A 13,597-nucleotide genomic window follows, 5' to 3' on the forward strand; every position below is an offset into this window, starting at 1 on the left:
CTAGCTAAAGCAGCTTCCGCTCAAATTAAAGACTCTATTTGGTTGGAAAAAGTCCCCTCTTTCATTTCTGATATTGTTTGTAGGGAGCTTGTTGTTCTTACTTTATTACCCTTTAGGGGTTTTTTTCTGGATTATTAATGGAAAGTGATTTTTACGGTTCAAAAAAAAAAATAATAATAATAACTTGCAACAAAAGATTGACAAAGACAGAAGGGCATTGACGTTGTATGTATTGAGAAACAGTTAGTTCGTATGCATATCAAGGAGTTGCTCCCAATCTATCTAAAACTTCTCCTGCCGTGCGAGCAGGAAATTACTTTCTATTGTGAAACCTGAGATTTTATTTTTCAATACTTTATGATAAATTGAGACTTCATTTTCCAAATCCAAGGAATATGAAAACAAACAACCAACAAATATGAAAAAGCCATGTATTATCCCTCGATTTTCCTGTAAATCAAAATCTTAGGTGACGTATTCATCAAGATAGGAGAGATCAAAGGAGAGACACTTCGGTGAGTAAACATTTCACATGCAAATTTCATGATACAGGCAGAGCTAAAATTAGTCCTCAAAATTTCAATTAAAACAGAATCTTCAAAGCTTAATCCCAATTATGTTCTCTCTCATCAAGGCACACAAACAATATTAATTTTCCATATCAGATACTGCACCAACTATCCAATGGAGTAACGGAATCATCAAGGGCACATTGGAAAGAAACACGACCTCTTCTTTTTTTATTTTTTTCAGGATGTCAGGAAAAAAATTAATAATTTTTGGAGACGACTGAGAAATAACAGAATTGCAATACTTCTCTACAGCAGGGCACATGAAAGGGCTAACATTACAAGAGAAGTCCATTGGTGAACAAGAAAGAAATGTTCAACAAATTGTGTACCTGGTGACTCACAATTAATTGTAAGAGAAAGGACTCTTCTCTGTCTCTGTCTCTCACCCCTCACAGATTGGTACAGGCCTATTCCTTCAGAAGGTAAGTGTAAATTTGACTATTTAAACTGTATGGACCAATATAAAGAAGCCATTGATAACATTCCCCAATCTCCCAAATGCCAAATCAACATCCGAACAACCAACAGTATGCTTGGGTGTGTCAGTTCACAGTGACTGATGCAAAGATATATTTGTTGATTCCTGCTAAGCACGATCTGGGTATAAAGAAGCAACATATCCGCAACACAACAAAATTGCTTTTGATATAAATGAACTCAAAAATTGACAACTGCACGAAAATATAGAGTGGTTAGATATGAGAAATTCATTAATTCCCTCTCCCAAACCAACACACTACTGCAGTCTACTTCTTTAACTTTTCACCCATTACATATGCACGCCCTAAGTTTCCCATATATCAAAATTCTAATGCACATTGTTGTCATAGGGCTCCCAGTGCATAGAGATTTTTTCTCTATTCAGTTTCAACTGATCTTACTGAGAATGTGTGTGATGTGTAATTCCTTGTTCCATTAGAATTCTGCATGATTAACTATTTTCAAACCCTTTCTTGAAAAGTTTCTATCTTGCCATTATTCGTGAAAATCAATTTTTTTTTTTTTACTAAAACTAGCTGCCTCCCACATTATTAATTTTCTCGTATACATATATCAAATGGACATTGCTGATAATCTTTTGGCCCCCAGCTATACATTCAAACTTAGAAGACTTTCATAATTACAGACTAACTTAACAATAAATAATCAATATAAATTACTGCATAAAAAGTCTGTATATGAATAAGGGGTTGCGCCCCTCTGCGATTTTTGAAATATATTTTACTTATAAGGAAAAAAAAAAAAAAAAAAATCATACTTCAAGTTGGAAGCGGAGACATTTGGATTTCATCGTCGAACACCCCATTTGATGGATTGGAATTTTGAACAGAATCTTTCCTTGTACGTTCCAAAGAAGTCGCCTCATATATCCCTACAAATTTAGTCACATTTCCCTATAAGGTATGTACAATTAATTATCAAAAAGAAAAAGGGGCAGAAATGAATAAATGCGCATGAAAACACTAAGTCACAGGTTGGCTATTTTTTTTTTTTTTTTTTGTAAGTACAACCTGGCTAAATTATTAACAAATTCATGCCAGATGCTAAGACCAGAACCGTGTTTTATGGGATTTTTTTTTTCCCTGAGAAAATACAAAAGCAGGAACAAAAATAAAAGAGTCAGAGGTTTGAGGTCATTGATTGGGTTCAATACCCAGGAGGTAGGGAAGAAATGGGAATTCCTCCATAGGAAAGAGTGAGATTAAGTGCAGTCGCATTGGCATTGCGATAGATTTTTCTAACTGACCAGGACGGGAATTTGTGAAGGATGGAGTTGATGTCTCTAATGAAAGGATGGGATCAATATTCCAATCCAGAGGAAACAGTGTATTTTGTGCGAGCCGCATTGCATAAAAGTTTTTCACTTTAATTTTCCCTTTCCAGTAACCTTGTTTAAACACACCTTTTCCCCCACTGTATCCATAAGAAACAAACTCTATAGCATAGAAAGGAAATATGAAGAAAGAATGGCTAGGCCTCTTTCCTCAGAGGCACCCAGTATGATAGATAAAATGGGGAAAAAAAAAAAAACACTCCAAACATACTTAGATAAAGCAGCATTTCCTCCTAAATAATAAACCTTTTGCTATTAGTCACACATTTAGCCCTCTTTCTTACCATGGGATTCAAATGGAAACTGAGGCCAACAATTTGATGGATCTTACTTCAAAGATGTAGATACCATCTTTAGGAGCCAAAAGTATGGGTTGAATGTTGAGTCTATGACCTAAGATGCTTCAATCTTCTTTAAATGAATCAGAGTTTTACACTACCATTTATTGATTATTTAAATTATCATCTCTTTGACATCATAGATTTAAATCCATGAGAACAATGTAGGTAAATTATCCAGCTTCAAGTTATCTGGATCACATGAACCTTGAGGAAATCAAATAACAACAATAGCTAACTTTTAGAAGCATTTTCAGTCTTTTAGTCCGATGATGTTGATAGACTACTGCTAGTTGATCCAAAACGTAATCAACAATATTGAAGCCATGATCCAACAAAGAAAGTTATAAAATAAAATAGGTGAAAAATCTTTTGGATTAAGAGATGAAGCTAAAGTTAGAGAGACTGAAGAGTATTACTAAGACTAAAAAGTGTAAAGTATCCCTTAATTGCTATGCAAAATGGTCCTATGACCAATTATGACTTTCTTAATTGCTTGAAAAGATTGTATTAGAAATTTGAGGCTACAACAGGTACATTGGTTCAAGTTTTCAACCTTCTCCAGATCAAGACACGTCTAAAATAAATATGCATACATTTAAATGTGAAATACTACGTGTTACTCGAGATGCATTTCAGCATAATTTATTGCACAAAATTGTATACCAAGACAATTACTGAAGACACACCTTTTTGCACCAATGAATTGTTCAGTTTAGTAAAAATTGCATGGAAATATGAAAAATAACTTTCTATACGTACCAAAGCCTAAAATTAAGCAGCAAATTAGGAAGCCTGGTAGAGAGAAGTCCATTTTGTACACAACCTCCAGGACGATGATACATCCTCCAGCTACCATTAAATGCCTCGGAGAAGAGAAAACCATGTGTAATCTACAAACATATGAGAGTTATACCAATCATTTTATGAGCCCCTTAAGTATACCCTAAAATCATGAGATATTTTCAAAATGAAAACATTTGCAATAGAAGAGCTTGTAGCAACATTTACGCAAAAACAGAATCAGGTTATACTTTATATTGTGTAGAGAGAACTGAAGATGAAACATAAAAATTAAAAGAAAAGATGCAAGAGAGACACAAAAAACCAGTCAACAGGTATGTCAAGCATAACTGGTAAGAGTTCACAGACAACAGAACCATCATAGACCTATGTGGAGTCATAATTGATTCTCTCAAAAGCAGTGATGCTCTTCAATCATGCCATCATATTAGTTCAAGCAAAACATCACCATGACAAAGGTTGGTGCAATGGTTGACAAACTTTCATGTCTTTTTCTTTCAAACATCATTAAGAGAATCAGGACTCTCTTATAAGTTTTTCCCAGCAAAGAAGTTTAATGTGAGTTTCATTTAGTTCGCTTGCACCCAAAAAATAATAATAATAATAATTAATTAAAAAAAAAAAAAAAACAAAAACAAAACAAATAGTAAGCTGCTAAGATAGGAAAACACAATCACTGCATTCAACAAGCTCAAAGCTTAGCTAGATCATAAGGTGCTTTTGCCATTTGTATCACCTCTGAAACCCAATTGATAGAGTTTATAGAAACTGAAACTTCAAGGTTACACTCTAGCTAAAGGTGAAGTCGCTAAGCAGCTACAAAAAACAAACCAAGCAATATTACCTCACTGTCTGCTAAGTATAATTTTCACTGGAAACTCGGTATACACATTAGAAGAAAAAAGCTTGTATAAACAAAACTGAGATTTTGGAAATTCTTGTCTTCCTTCGTAAGTATACCTAACATCCAGTTCATTCTGAATATAAGATAATCATCTAGGTAGCTGCATGCTTGTTAATGCGTGTTTGTGTCAGAGAGAATAAAACACAGGTTGTAAGAGAGATAAATAGAACAGCGAATGTTTATATGAAAACATGTTTTGCATTTGTCAATATCTCGCAACTAACCTTTTTGAACAATTCAAAGCAGTATGAAGGAAATGTTCATTGATTCAACCATCAAATTTATTTAAATATATGAAAACTGAAATTTATTATTCTTTTCTTTATCTCAACAAATTATATAGTTTAAAAGCTAGAGTTTGAAAACTTCTACTGGAGTTCACCAGTACTCTCCTTTAATTTCACACTTTTAATCATAGAATATAAGCACCATAGCAATAAAAGTGACTGAAAGAGAAATGATATAGTTAATACAAACTTGTAATCACGTTTTTTATCAGCATATTCTCTTCTACGTATTTGGATTGCTTTCACAAGAGAAAATCATATCTTGGCCTTTCCGTGACAGATCAAAAGGTAAAAGAAGAAAAACAAAATATCAATAATATTGTGCTTAGTATATGGCTAATGGCTTATAGGGACCCATCACTGTACAGTGTAACAACCAAGTCAAGAATCTGGCAGTCTGATGATGCTCTACTACTTTCTTCAGAGCTGGAAAACCCTATAAATTTATTTTCTTAATAAGTAATAAATCTCATTAGAAAGCTGAAAAACTCTATAAATTTCTGTCAGCAAAAGGAACAAAATGGATACAAACTATTTGATATTTACAATAAAACCCCACGGGATAGCTCATTGGGCTAGGAACCATGCCTCATGAAGCAAATGTCACTAGTTTGAATCTCCCCTTCCCCTCTCCCCTTGAGACCAATTATTTATTTAAAAAAAGAAAAAGAAAAAGATATTTACAATGAATAGCCTATTAAACGGTGAGAACATCAAATCTGATTCCCTAGAAAGCTTGAACAGTTACATTTTCAAGCATCTATATGTGCATATTCCTTTCCATGCGCCTCAACTCAACTCAACCAATCCTTAATCCCAACTAATTGGGACTGGCCACATGGATCCTTTTATGTGACTTGACCCTATATAAGGCCATGCCCCCATTTACCTCTCTAACAAGTATGTCTTTTCTTATAAATTCTATCCGTGTCTTTTTTGACTTCCTTTTGATGTTTTTGCTCCTTCCACATTAATATAATCACTCTTCTGCACTCGTTTGTTTGCATGAATTACAAACCCAAATTGTAAAGGACAGAGCAGCATTAAGGAGAGTACATGTAAGGTACCTTTCTTCTGCAATACTGTCGACATAGGATATCAAGATAACTCCGAAGAGAATAGTGCTCAAAAAAGCCCAAGTAGAGAATGGCAACTCCACACTGCTACCAGAAGGTGATCCCTAAGTGCTCAAAATAAAAAAGAGGGGGATGGGGATCACAAAAAAAAAAAAAAAAAAAAAAAAAAAAAAAAAAAACACAAATAAAAAAGAAAAGAAAAAGAAGCAACTAAATGTCAATCAAGAAACCTATGACTAAAAGCATGCTGTCAGACTTACTATGATCATGTCCCACATGGCCACAGGAAACAGAAAGCATGTTGCAGAAGCAATAGTAATAGCATGAAGCCGTCTTTTAAGTTGATTCTGACAGCAGAAAAATGGTTAGAATCTTATATTGTCATGGATATTAAGTAGCTTACATCAATTCCAAAAGGGGAAAAAATGTACTCGAAGTAAATGGGCCAACAGGGAATGCACAAGATAACCGCATTTAGCTGAAAATCAACACCTTGAGAGACACGCGCCGTGCAATCACCCTTCTCAATGCCGATAAGACTCCAGCGAAAATAGGAACTACCATTTCTGTCATACCCAACACTTGTTCTGTCTGAACCTCAGCATCAGGGCTATCTTTCAATGGTAATTCCAGGTTAAGCTCACAATAACAACAAAGTTGAAAATATGCTTATTATTCACAATAAACAAGGAGAGGACTGAAAGAAACGAGGAAAGTAAGCAAAAGAATACTAAAATACACACACAAAAATAAATAAATGAATCAATAAATAAATAAATAAATCAGCTAAACACAATTTCAGTTTGAGAAAAATTTGACGTAAAACAGGATATAGAATGGGGAATATGTCGCCATGGCCCACCCTTGAGCTAGTAAGTAGAAAGATGCCAACATTGCAATAAGGCCGCCTACCTGGTAAAAGATGAGGAAACATCCATCTGAGTATTTAAAAAAAAGATATCTATTGTTGTTCATTCTATATCTAAAGAAAAGATATCTATTATGCTCCAATCAAATTGTTCTCATTATGAGAAGTGAAGGCAAAGTTATCTCATTTTGATTCCTTATGTAAATATTTTACTTAAAACTAAAACTTGATTACAAAAGAAAGTCCAGCACTTCTACTAGTGTAATTCATTGACCAACATTATGGATGACTATACAGGCAAAACTCTTGCATCCATGTTAAAGTGACTAGTGACTCTTACGAGACTGATATCAATTTGAACTCAATCACAGGAGAAATATGTGCTCTAATATATTAATTTTTAACTGATACAAAGCACATCAGTCACAAAACCTAAAACCATGACATGAAGCATATTAGAGTAAGCTACCTTCTTCCAAATATGGCCCCTCCGCCCATATAATACTGCAGATAATACTCCAAGAACAGCACCAGAATACTCCGCCAATATAGCTCTAGCACATATACAACAAAATGAATGGTAACAACTAACAAATAGAGACCATGAACAAGAAAGAACATACATTATGAACAATCAAGGAAAAAGAAGGAACCAAGTGACAGTATTTTTTATTAAGTGATGTAAGAAGGTCAAAGATCAAGTGCCCCACAACAAATAGATTTTAGTAAAGGGGACCTACTTGAGGCCATGCCCACAGGAAAAAAACCCAAGCTTTACCCAACCCGTGCAAAGGGGGCGCTTTGCACGGTATCCAAGGGATCTAGTCGGGGCAAAGCCCCATATACCCCAGTTATCAAAAAAAGAAGTAAAGGGGACCTAGACTTTATCCAAAGGGGAGAGGAACAAAGTAGACATCATAAGCTCCTAATTTTAAGTTCAAGCCACTAGGATCTTTACCATGTAGAATGGTTTACAAATCCATCCAAGTTTCTTGAGTTCTGAACAAACACTTTGAAAAGAGAGATAGCAGATGATAAAACTTATAGCTTTTATGATGATGGATTTATAAGATGAAATTGCAACTTAGGTCACAGCTCAAGCAATCTTAGAACATTCGATTTTTTTTCGTAAATAGCTGCTTATTCAGGACATTGCAAGAGTCCTCAATATAATAAGGTATTGACTTGCCAAACTTAATTACCTACCACCTATCTTAGGCCATAAATTTGCAACAGTAAATAAGTGGCCCAAAGAGAAAATGATTGCTGCCTAGAGAATCATCTACAAATGCATATTAATGAGATGGCAGCTTGAGCACTTAGCTTGAACCTAAAGCACCTATAAAGTGGTATGAGCCAACATATGAAGCATTGAGGGATCCAGAGCAAAAGGATACAGAAAGAGAGCAATCCCAGTAAATTATGAAAGGGCTATAGATACATACACAATACATGCAGACATGCATGCCTCAGCATCACAAACAACAGTAAGTGATTTATTTATTTTTATTTTTTAACATATATTTAAAATTCCAAAATTTTACCTTGTAACTTATAATATTTAATTCCATGTCTAAAACATTGCCGAGAAACAACAGTATGTGATTTATTTGTTTTTAACACATTTAAATTCCAAAAATATTCCCTGTGACTTAATACTTTTTATGAATCATTCATTACACATCCAAATATTCACCAAGATTCACACCAAAGGCAAGGTATTGTTATTTAGGAAAGAAGATACAAGGAAAGAATGCTTTACCAATTCATAACAAAGTGCAACTCATAACAATAATCAATTCCAATTAAAGTTTCATATACAACAATACAAGCATCCCAAAGTGTTCATTACATGTCCAAATGGGGACACATTCATAGTGCATGGGACACCTGTACAAGAAATGTTAGGGAAGAGTCAACACAATGATTGACTCAAGTTTTACAATGATACAAGCCTCCCAAAGTGTTTATCATGTGTTCAACTGCGGACACATTGGGAGTGCATGAGACATATGTCCCAGAAGTTTTAGGGAAAAGTCAAATAGCTTTTCAAAAAAGTTACCATGTTTCTTTTGGCACTTAGTAGCCCACAAGTAAGCACCTAAGAACCAATCAAAGAATTTCATTATATCCCTTAAGTACCACATGCACTGAAATCGTGAACAAAATTACATGATCAGATGAGGTGGATGATCTTTGCAGAGCTAGTCGAACATTATTCTCAAACAACTTACTATTTAACAGGGTAGCTATCCAGAACTATAAGATAATCCTCACAATTACAATGGCCACGCTTGGTAACATATTCTTGAAGTGTTTTCTGATTTGAGAGACAAAACAGAAAACACCACTCAACTATAATGATATGTCTAGTTGGAAATATCCCACCTTCTCAAACACAATGGTAGTTTTGTAATCATCTTACACATGTAACACCACTTAACCACAATGATACGACGTTTCCTTAGGTCGTCCATAGTGAGGATCTTCCCTAATGCAGCCGACCAAGTAAAGAAAGCTACTCTCAAGGGAGCCTTATTCCGCCAAAAACTCCTCCAGGAGTGTTATCATGGGGAACAAGAATCTTATAGTAAGATCTAACATCAAACGGCCCTCTCCTGAAAAGAATCCAACAAAGTTTGTCCTCAGAGATCCGTCTCACTCTAACGAAATACAACAAAGTAAAAGGGAGGTAAAGTGATCCATCTCTCAATCATGAGCTGCTTTGAGAAAATTAATATTCCACTGATGGGAGGGACTAGAAAGCTCCAAATGGTTTGCTACAACAATGTCCTTAAAACAGGCAATGCAAGTCCAGAAAAGAGGTCTCGAGGGTTTTAGCCCCACACCAAACATCATGCCAAAAATGAATTTTGGAGCCATCCCCCATCTCAAATCTAGTATAGCTAGACAATTCCCCCCAAACCCTCCTAATATTCTTCCAGAACCCCACCCCTTGCATCCCATGACTCTCATTAGAACACCACTCACCACACGCACTGTCATATTTAAAATCCACAACCACTCTCCATAAGGCCTCTCTCTCATGAACGTAGTGCCAACACTTTCCACAAGAGTGCCCGGTTGAACACAAGTAAATTCTGAACCCCAAACCCTCCTTTAGCTATCAAAGTACACACCTTATTGACCGTTTATTTCTCAATCAGAATAGGAGAATATTACAAGGAACATTGTAGTAAGGGGAGGAAGATACATCGTTTATTTCACCTCAATCTTATTATAATGCAAGGTCTCTTACATTATACAATAAATTGCAAAACATGACTCTTCAAGTGAAGAAAATCAGGGGAAAAAAAAAAGAAAGAAGAATTAAAAATGCAGTTGATAAGGAGAGTGGGCACTAGAAACACCCAGGTGTAAGTTGAAATCTTCATCAAGCACTAGAAAACCTACCTGACTGGTCCACATGATTTGAGTCCTTTTCCCCACATGATGAAGTATAAAGCTGTTATGCCACCATTTATTATAGAAGGCACCACCTGGAAAGTGAATCACACTACATAAGGAATATACTAATCATATGAGTAAATTTCTTTGATGCCTTTATCATGTAGTTACAGTGATAGGGATGTTTTTACTTAACCTGTTGATTTGAGAGTGGCCTGCCCTTCCAAGGCTTTTGCAGTACTAAAAAAAGGATCGATGCTGGTATCAGACAACAGAACAAAAAAAGAATGACTGGAGCTCCCGTCTGAGTCAAATAGCGGTACATGGAGTAAACTGACCATATTCTCAAGAAGTTGCCAATAATATGGATTATCTGTAAAGGGGTTTGCCTACATGAACACAAAATCATTGATATAACAAGTTTTGATTATCAAGAAGAAGCTAAGAGAAACACATAAGAATATTGACAAAATTTTTCTCAAAAAGAAAAAGGAATGAAAGAAAGAGTAATTATGCTTTACTTTGACATATTAGTTTTCTAAATATTAAAGGTCACAGTCAAATTTACTCCATCACATATTCTCACCCAATGGTAAGTGGTAAAGGATATTCACGAAGAATGCATTAAAGGAAAGACCAGGATACATGTGAGGTAAAATGAAAAAGGAACAATTTATAAACACTTGCATAGCATATCAACTCCATTAGCATCTCAGCTACAAAAATTTTAATAAACCCGTAAACAAATTGCCTGGCAGGCCAACCCAGAAGACCAGTAACTAAACAGCATTAGTGCCTTAACCAAAGCTTGAATCCACATCGATCACCAATAAGGCAGCTTATTGCCAAAAGAACAGGAATTTGAAGTGGTCTCCACTCAACATCGCCCAACATAACAGTTTTAGTAAGCATTATTTATCTATCTATCCATACACATGTACTTATTTCGTTTATTTTGTTATTATTTACTTAAAACATTTATTTTATATTTGCAAAGCAGAAAACAACAATACAAGATTCAAAACCCCTCTATATCCTCTATAATTGTTTTCAATTTCCCAGCTTTCCAGGAAACCAAATAGAACTCTAAGAGTCAATTGAAGTGCTAAAAAAAATTCCCATTTCTAGGAAGAACATTAACAACAACAAATTCATGGCACTGTGCCAGGTTGCACTAGCCCAGATGGACAAAAAACCTCCAACTTCCTGGGAATGAGAAAGTGCAAAAAAACAACGGAAACTTAATCGAAGCTTAGAAGCATACTGAAACAAAAAACTTCAAGTTCAAATTTTCCTTTTCCTGAGATTTCTATGGTACCAAGCATAGGGGTTAGGGTATTGGGCATTACCTGAAATGGGAAGATCCCCGATCTTCAGAGACTTTCCTTGGAGACATCATTTTTGCTGGGACGCAATGCTATGCACAAGAATGGATCTTTCTGGCGCGTGGAATAATTATAAATGCCGAAAAATTAGACAAGCTTAACCACAGATTTTTTTTTTTGAATACTTAACCACAGATTAATGTGTTTCAGTTGAATCTCTCACAACTAATAACAAAGAGAAGAAAATCTCTCTCCAATTTTTTTTTCTTCCTTTTTTTCCTTTTTTCACGATCTAACGCAAAGTTCTATTACGGCCCGGCCCGACAAATCATACTGGGCCGAAAGCCCATAATAATCGGTTCTCCAGGCTTGGCCTGGCCTGCATATTTATTTATTTTTTTTTTACGCATGTAAAAAGACATGTACCGTTTGGGTGATAAAATTTTTTAATCAAAATATTATTCTAATTCACAATGTATATTACGAAGTTTGAATTTGTGAGATAAAATTTAAAAAAGTTGAATAAAATATAATTTATTTTTGAAAAAAATAGAATATTATTCTACATTTTATTCAAACCAAATACACCATAATATATATATATATATATATTTCTTACACATGTAGGACATGTATGTATATATATATATATATATATATATATATATATATATATATATATATATATTAAAAAAAACTTGTTAATGTTGTTGAAATTGTAGCCACATGAATAAAAGTAAGTAAGAGCATATTTGGGTAACACTTGTTTGTTATTATTTTTTAAAAACATGTTTGAGTGTTTTTTTTAATTAAAATTCTTCTCAAGTTTTATTTATTTATTTTTTTTTAATTTTGTCTCAGCTTCTCTAAATTATTTAAACATAATTTTAAAAAATAAATTTTTTTAATATTCATAATTTTAAATATAAAAAAAAAAAAAAAAAAAAAAAAAAGTTACACACTCAAACGATCCTAAATTTGTAAGAAACATAAGTAGAACTCGACTTGACCTGAAAAGTAATCAAAGACAACAATGTACGAATAGAAGGTTGCCAAATTATTCTGGATGTGACCGAATTACTCAGGTCGAAAGTTTGAAAAATGATGATATAATTATTGGAACCCCCACCCCTTTCTTGTATACTTGTTCTTTTATGATTGACGCAATAATAATAATAATAATGGTTTGATTGCTCATAAAATAAAATAAAAAATGATTTGATTGATATGATGCTTGGTGCCAAATACACAGCCTGATTACTCATAAAATAAAATAAAAGAAAAAATGATTTGATTGATATGATGCTTGGTGCCAAATATGCAGACTGATTACTCATAAAATAAAAATAAAAAATGATTTGATTGATCTGATGCTTCGTGCTAAATACGCCATAGAATGTTTTATAGCCTGCAATCATGCACCGAGTCTATAGTGCGAAAGTATTACTTTAAAGTAGGGACACACATTTCTTCCAAACTAGGTTAGAATAATTTTCTTCAACATAGTCTCCAAAAGAATTATTTATCTCTTAACATGGGAGAAATATTTTTTTTTTTAATGATTAATGCTAGAAACTACATTTTTATCTTACACATATCTCATAAAGTTAACGTGACAGTCATAACTAACCATTGGATCAATCATTTTTTTTTTTTAAAAAAAAAAAAAACACGTGCTTTTCACATGCAGAAAAAAATAGAATATTATTCTACATTTTATTCAAACCAAATACACCATATATATATATATATATATATATATATATATATATATATATATATATTTCTTACACATGTAGGAAATGTATGTATATATATATTTAAAAAAAAAAAAAAAACTTGTTAATGTTGTTGAAATTGTAGCCACATGAAATAAAAGTAAGTAAGAGCATATTTGGGTAACACTTGTTTGTTATTATTTTTTAAAAACATGTTTGAGTGTTTTTTTTTAATTAAAATTCTGCTCAAGTTTTATTTAATTTTTTTTTAATTTTGTCTCAGCTTCTCTAAATTATTTAAACATAATTTTTAAAAATAAATTTTTTTAATATTCATAATTTTAAATATAATAAAAAAAATTCTACACTCAAACGAGCCTAAATTTGTAAGAAACATAAGTAGAACTCGACTTGACCTGCAAAGTAATCAAAGACAACAATGTACGAATAGAAGGTTGCCAAA

The 13,597-nt window shown here is 33.6% G+C and overlaps 1 protein-coding gene across 4 annotated transcripts; it reads right to left on the reverse strand.

The window, feature by feature from the left end:
- Positions 1-712: 712 nt before the first annotated feature.
- Positions 713-11,665, reverse strand: LOC133859265 (uncharacterized). 4 transcript variants are annotated; one of them, XM_062294599.1, is made up of 11 exons: positions 11,441-11,663; positions 10,288-10,480; positions 10,098-10,183; positions 7,153-7,237; positions 6,649-6,727; positions 6,308-6,438; positions 6,076-6,162; positions 5,807-5,919; positions 3,507-3,637; positions 1,831-1,944; positions 713-1,155 (listed from the first exon to the last, which is right to left on the reverse strand). In XM_062294599.1, the coding sequence occupies exons 1-10, from the start codon at positions 11,488-11,490 to the stop codon at positions 1,832-1,834; spliced, it is 1,068 nt and encodes a 355-aa protein (XP_062150583.1). In that variant the 5' UTR covers positions 11,491-11,663; the 3' UTR covers positions 713-1,155; position 1,831. The 4 variants fall into 4 exon arrangements, with proteins under 4 accessions (XP_062150583.1, XP_062150582.1, XP_062150585.1 ...); XM_062294598.1 differs by having other exon boundaries at positions 713-1,243; positions 11,441-11,662; XM_062294601.1 differs by lacking the exon at positions 7,153-7,237 and having other exon boundaries at positions 713-1,243; positions 6,649-6,723; positions 10,094-10,183; positions 11,441-11,664.
- Between the last annotated feature and the right edge of the window lie 1,932 nt (positions 11,666-13,597).

The sequence above is a fragment of the Alnus glutinosa genome, chromosome 2 (genome assembly GCF_958979055.1).
Source record: "Alnus glutinosa chromosome 2, dhAlnGlut1.1, whole genome shotgun sequence".
Lineage (NCBI taxonomy): Eukaryota > Viridiplantae > Streptophyta > Magnoliopsida > Fagales > Betulaceae > Alnus > Alnus glutinosa.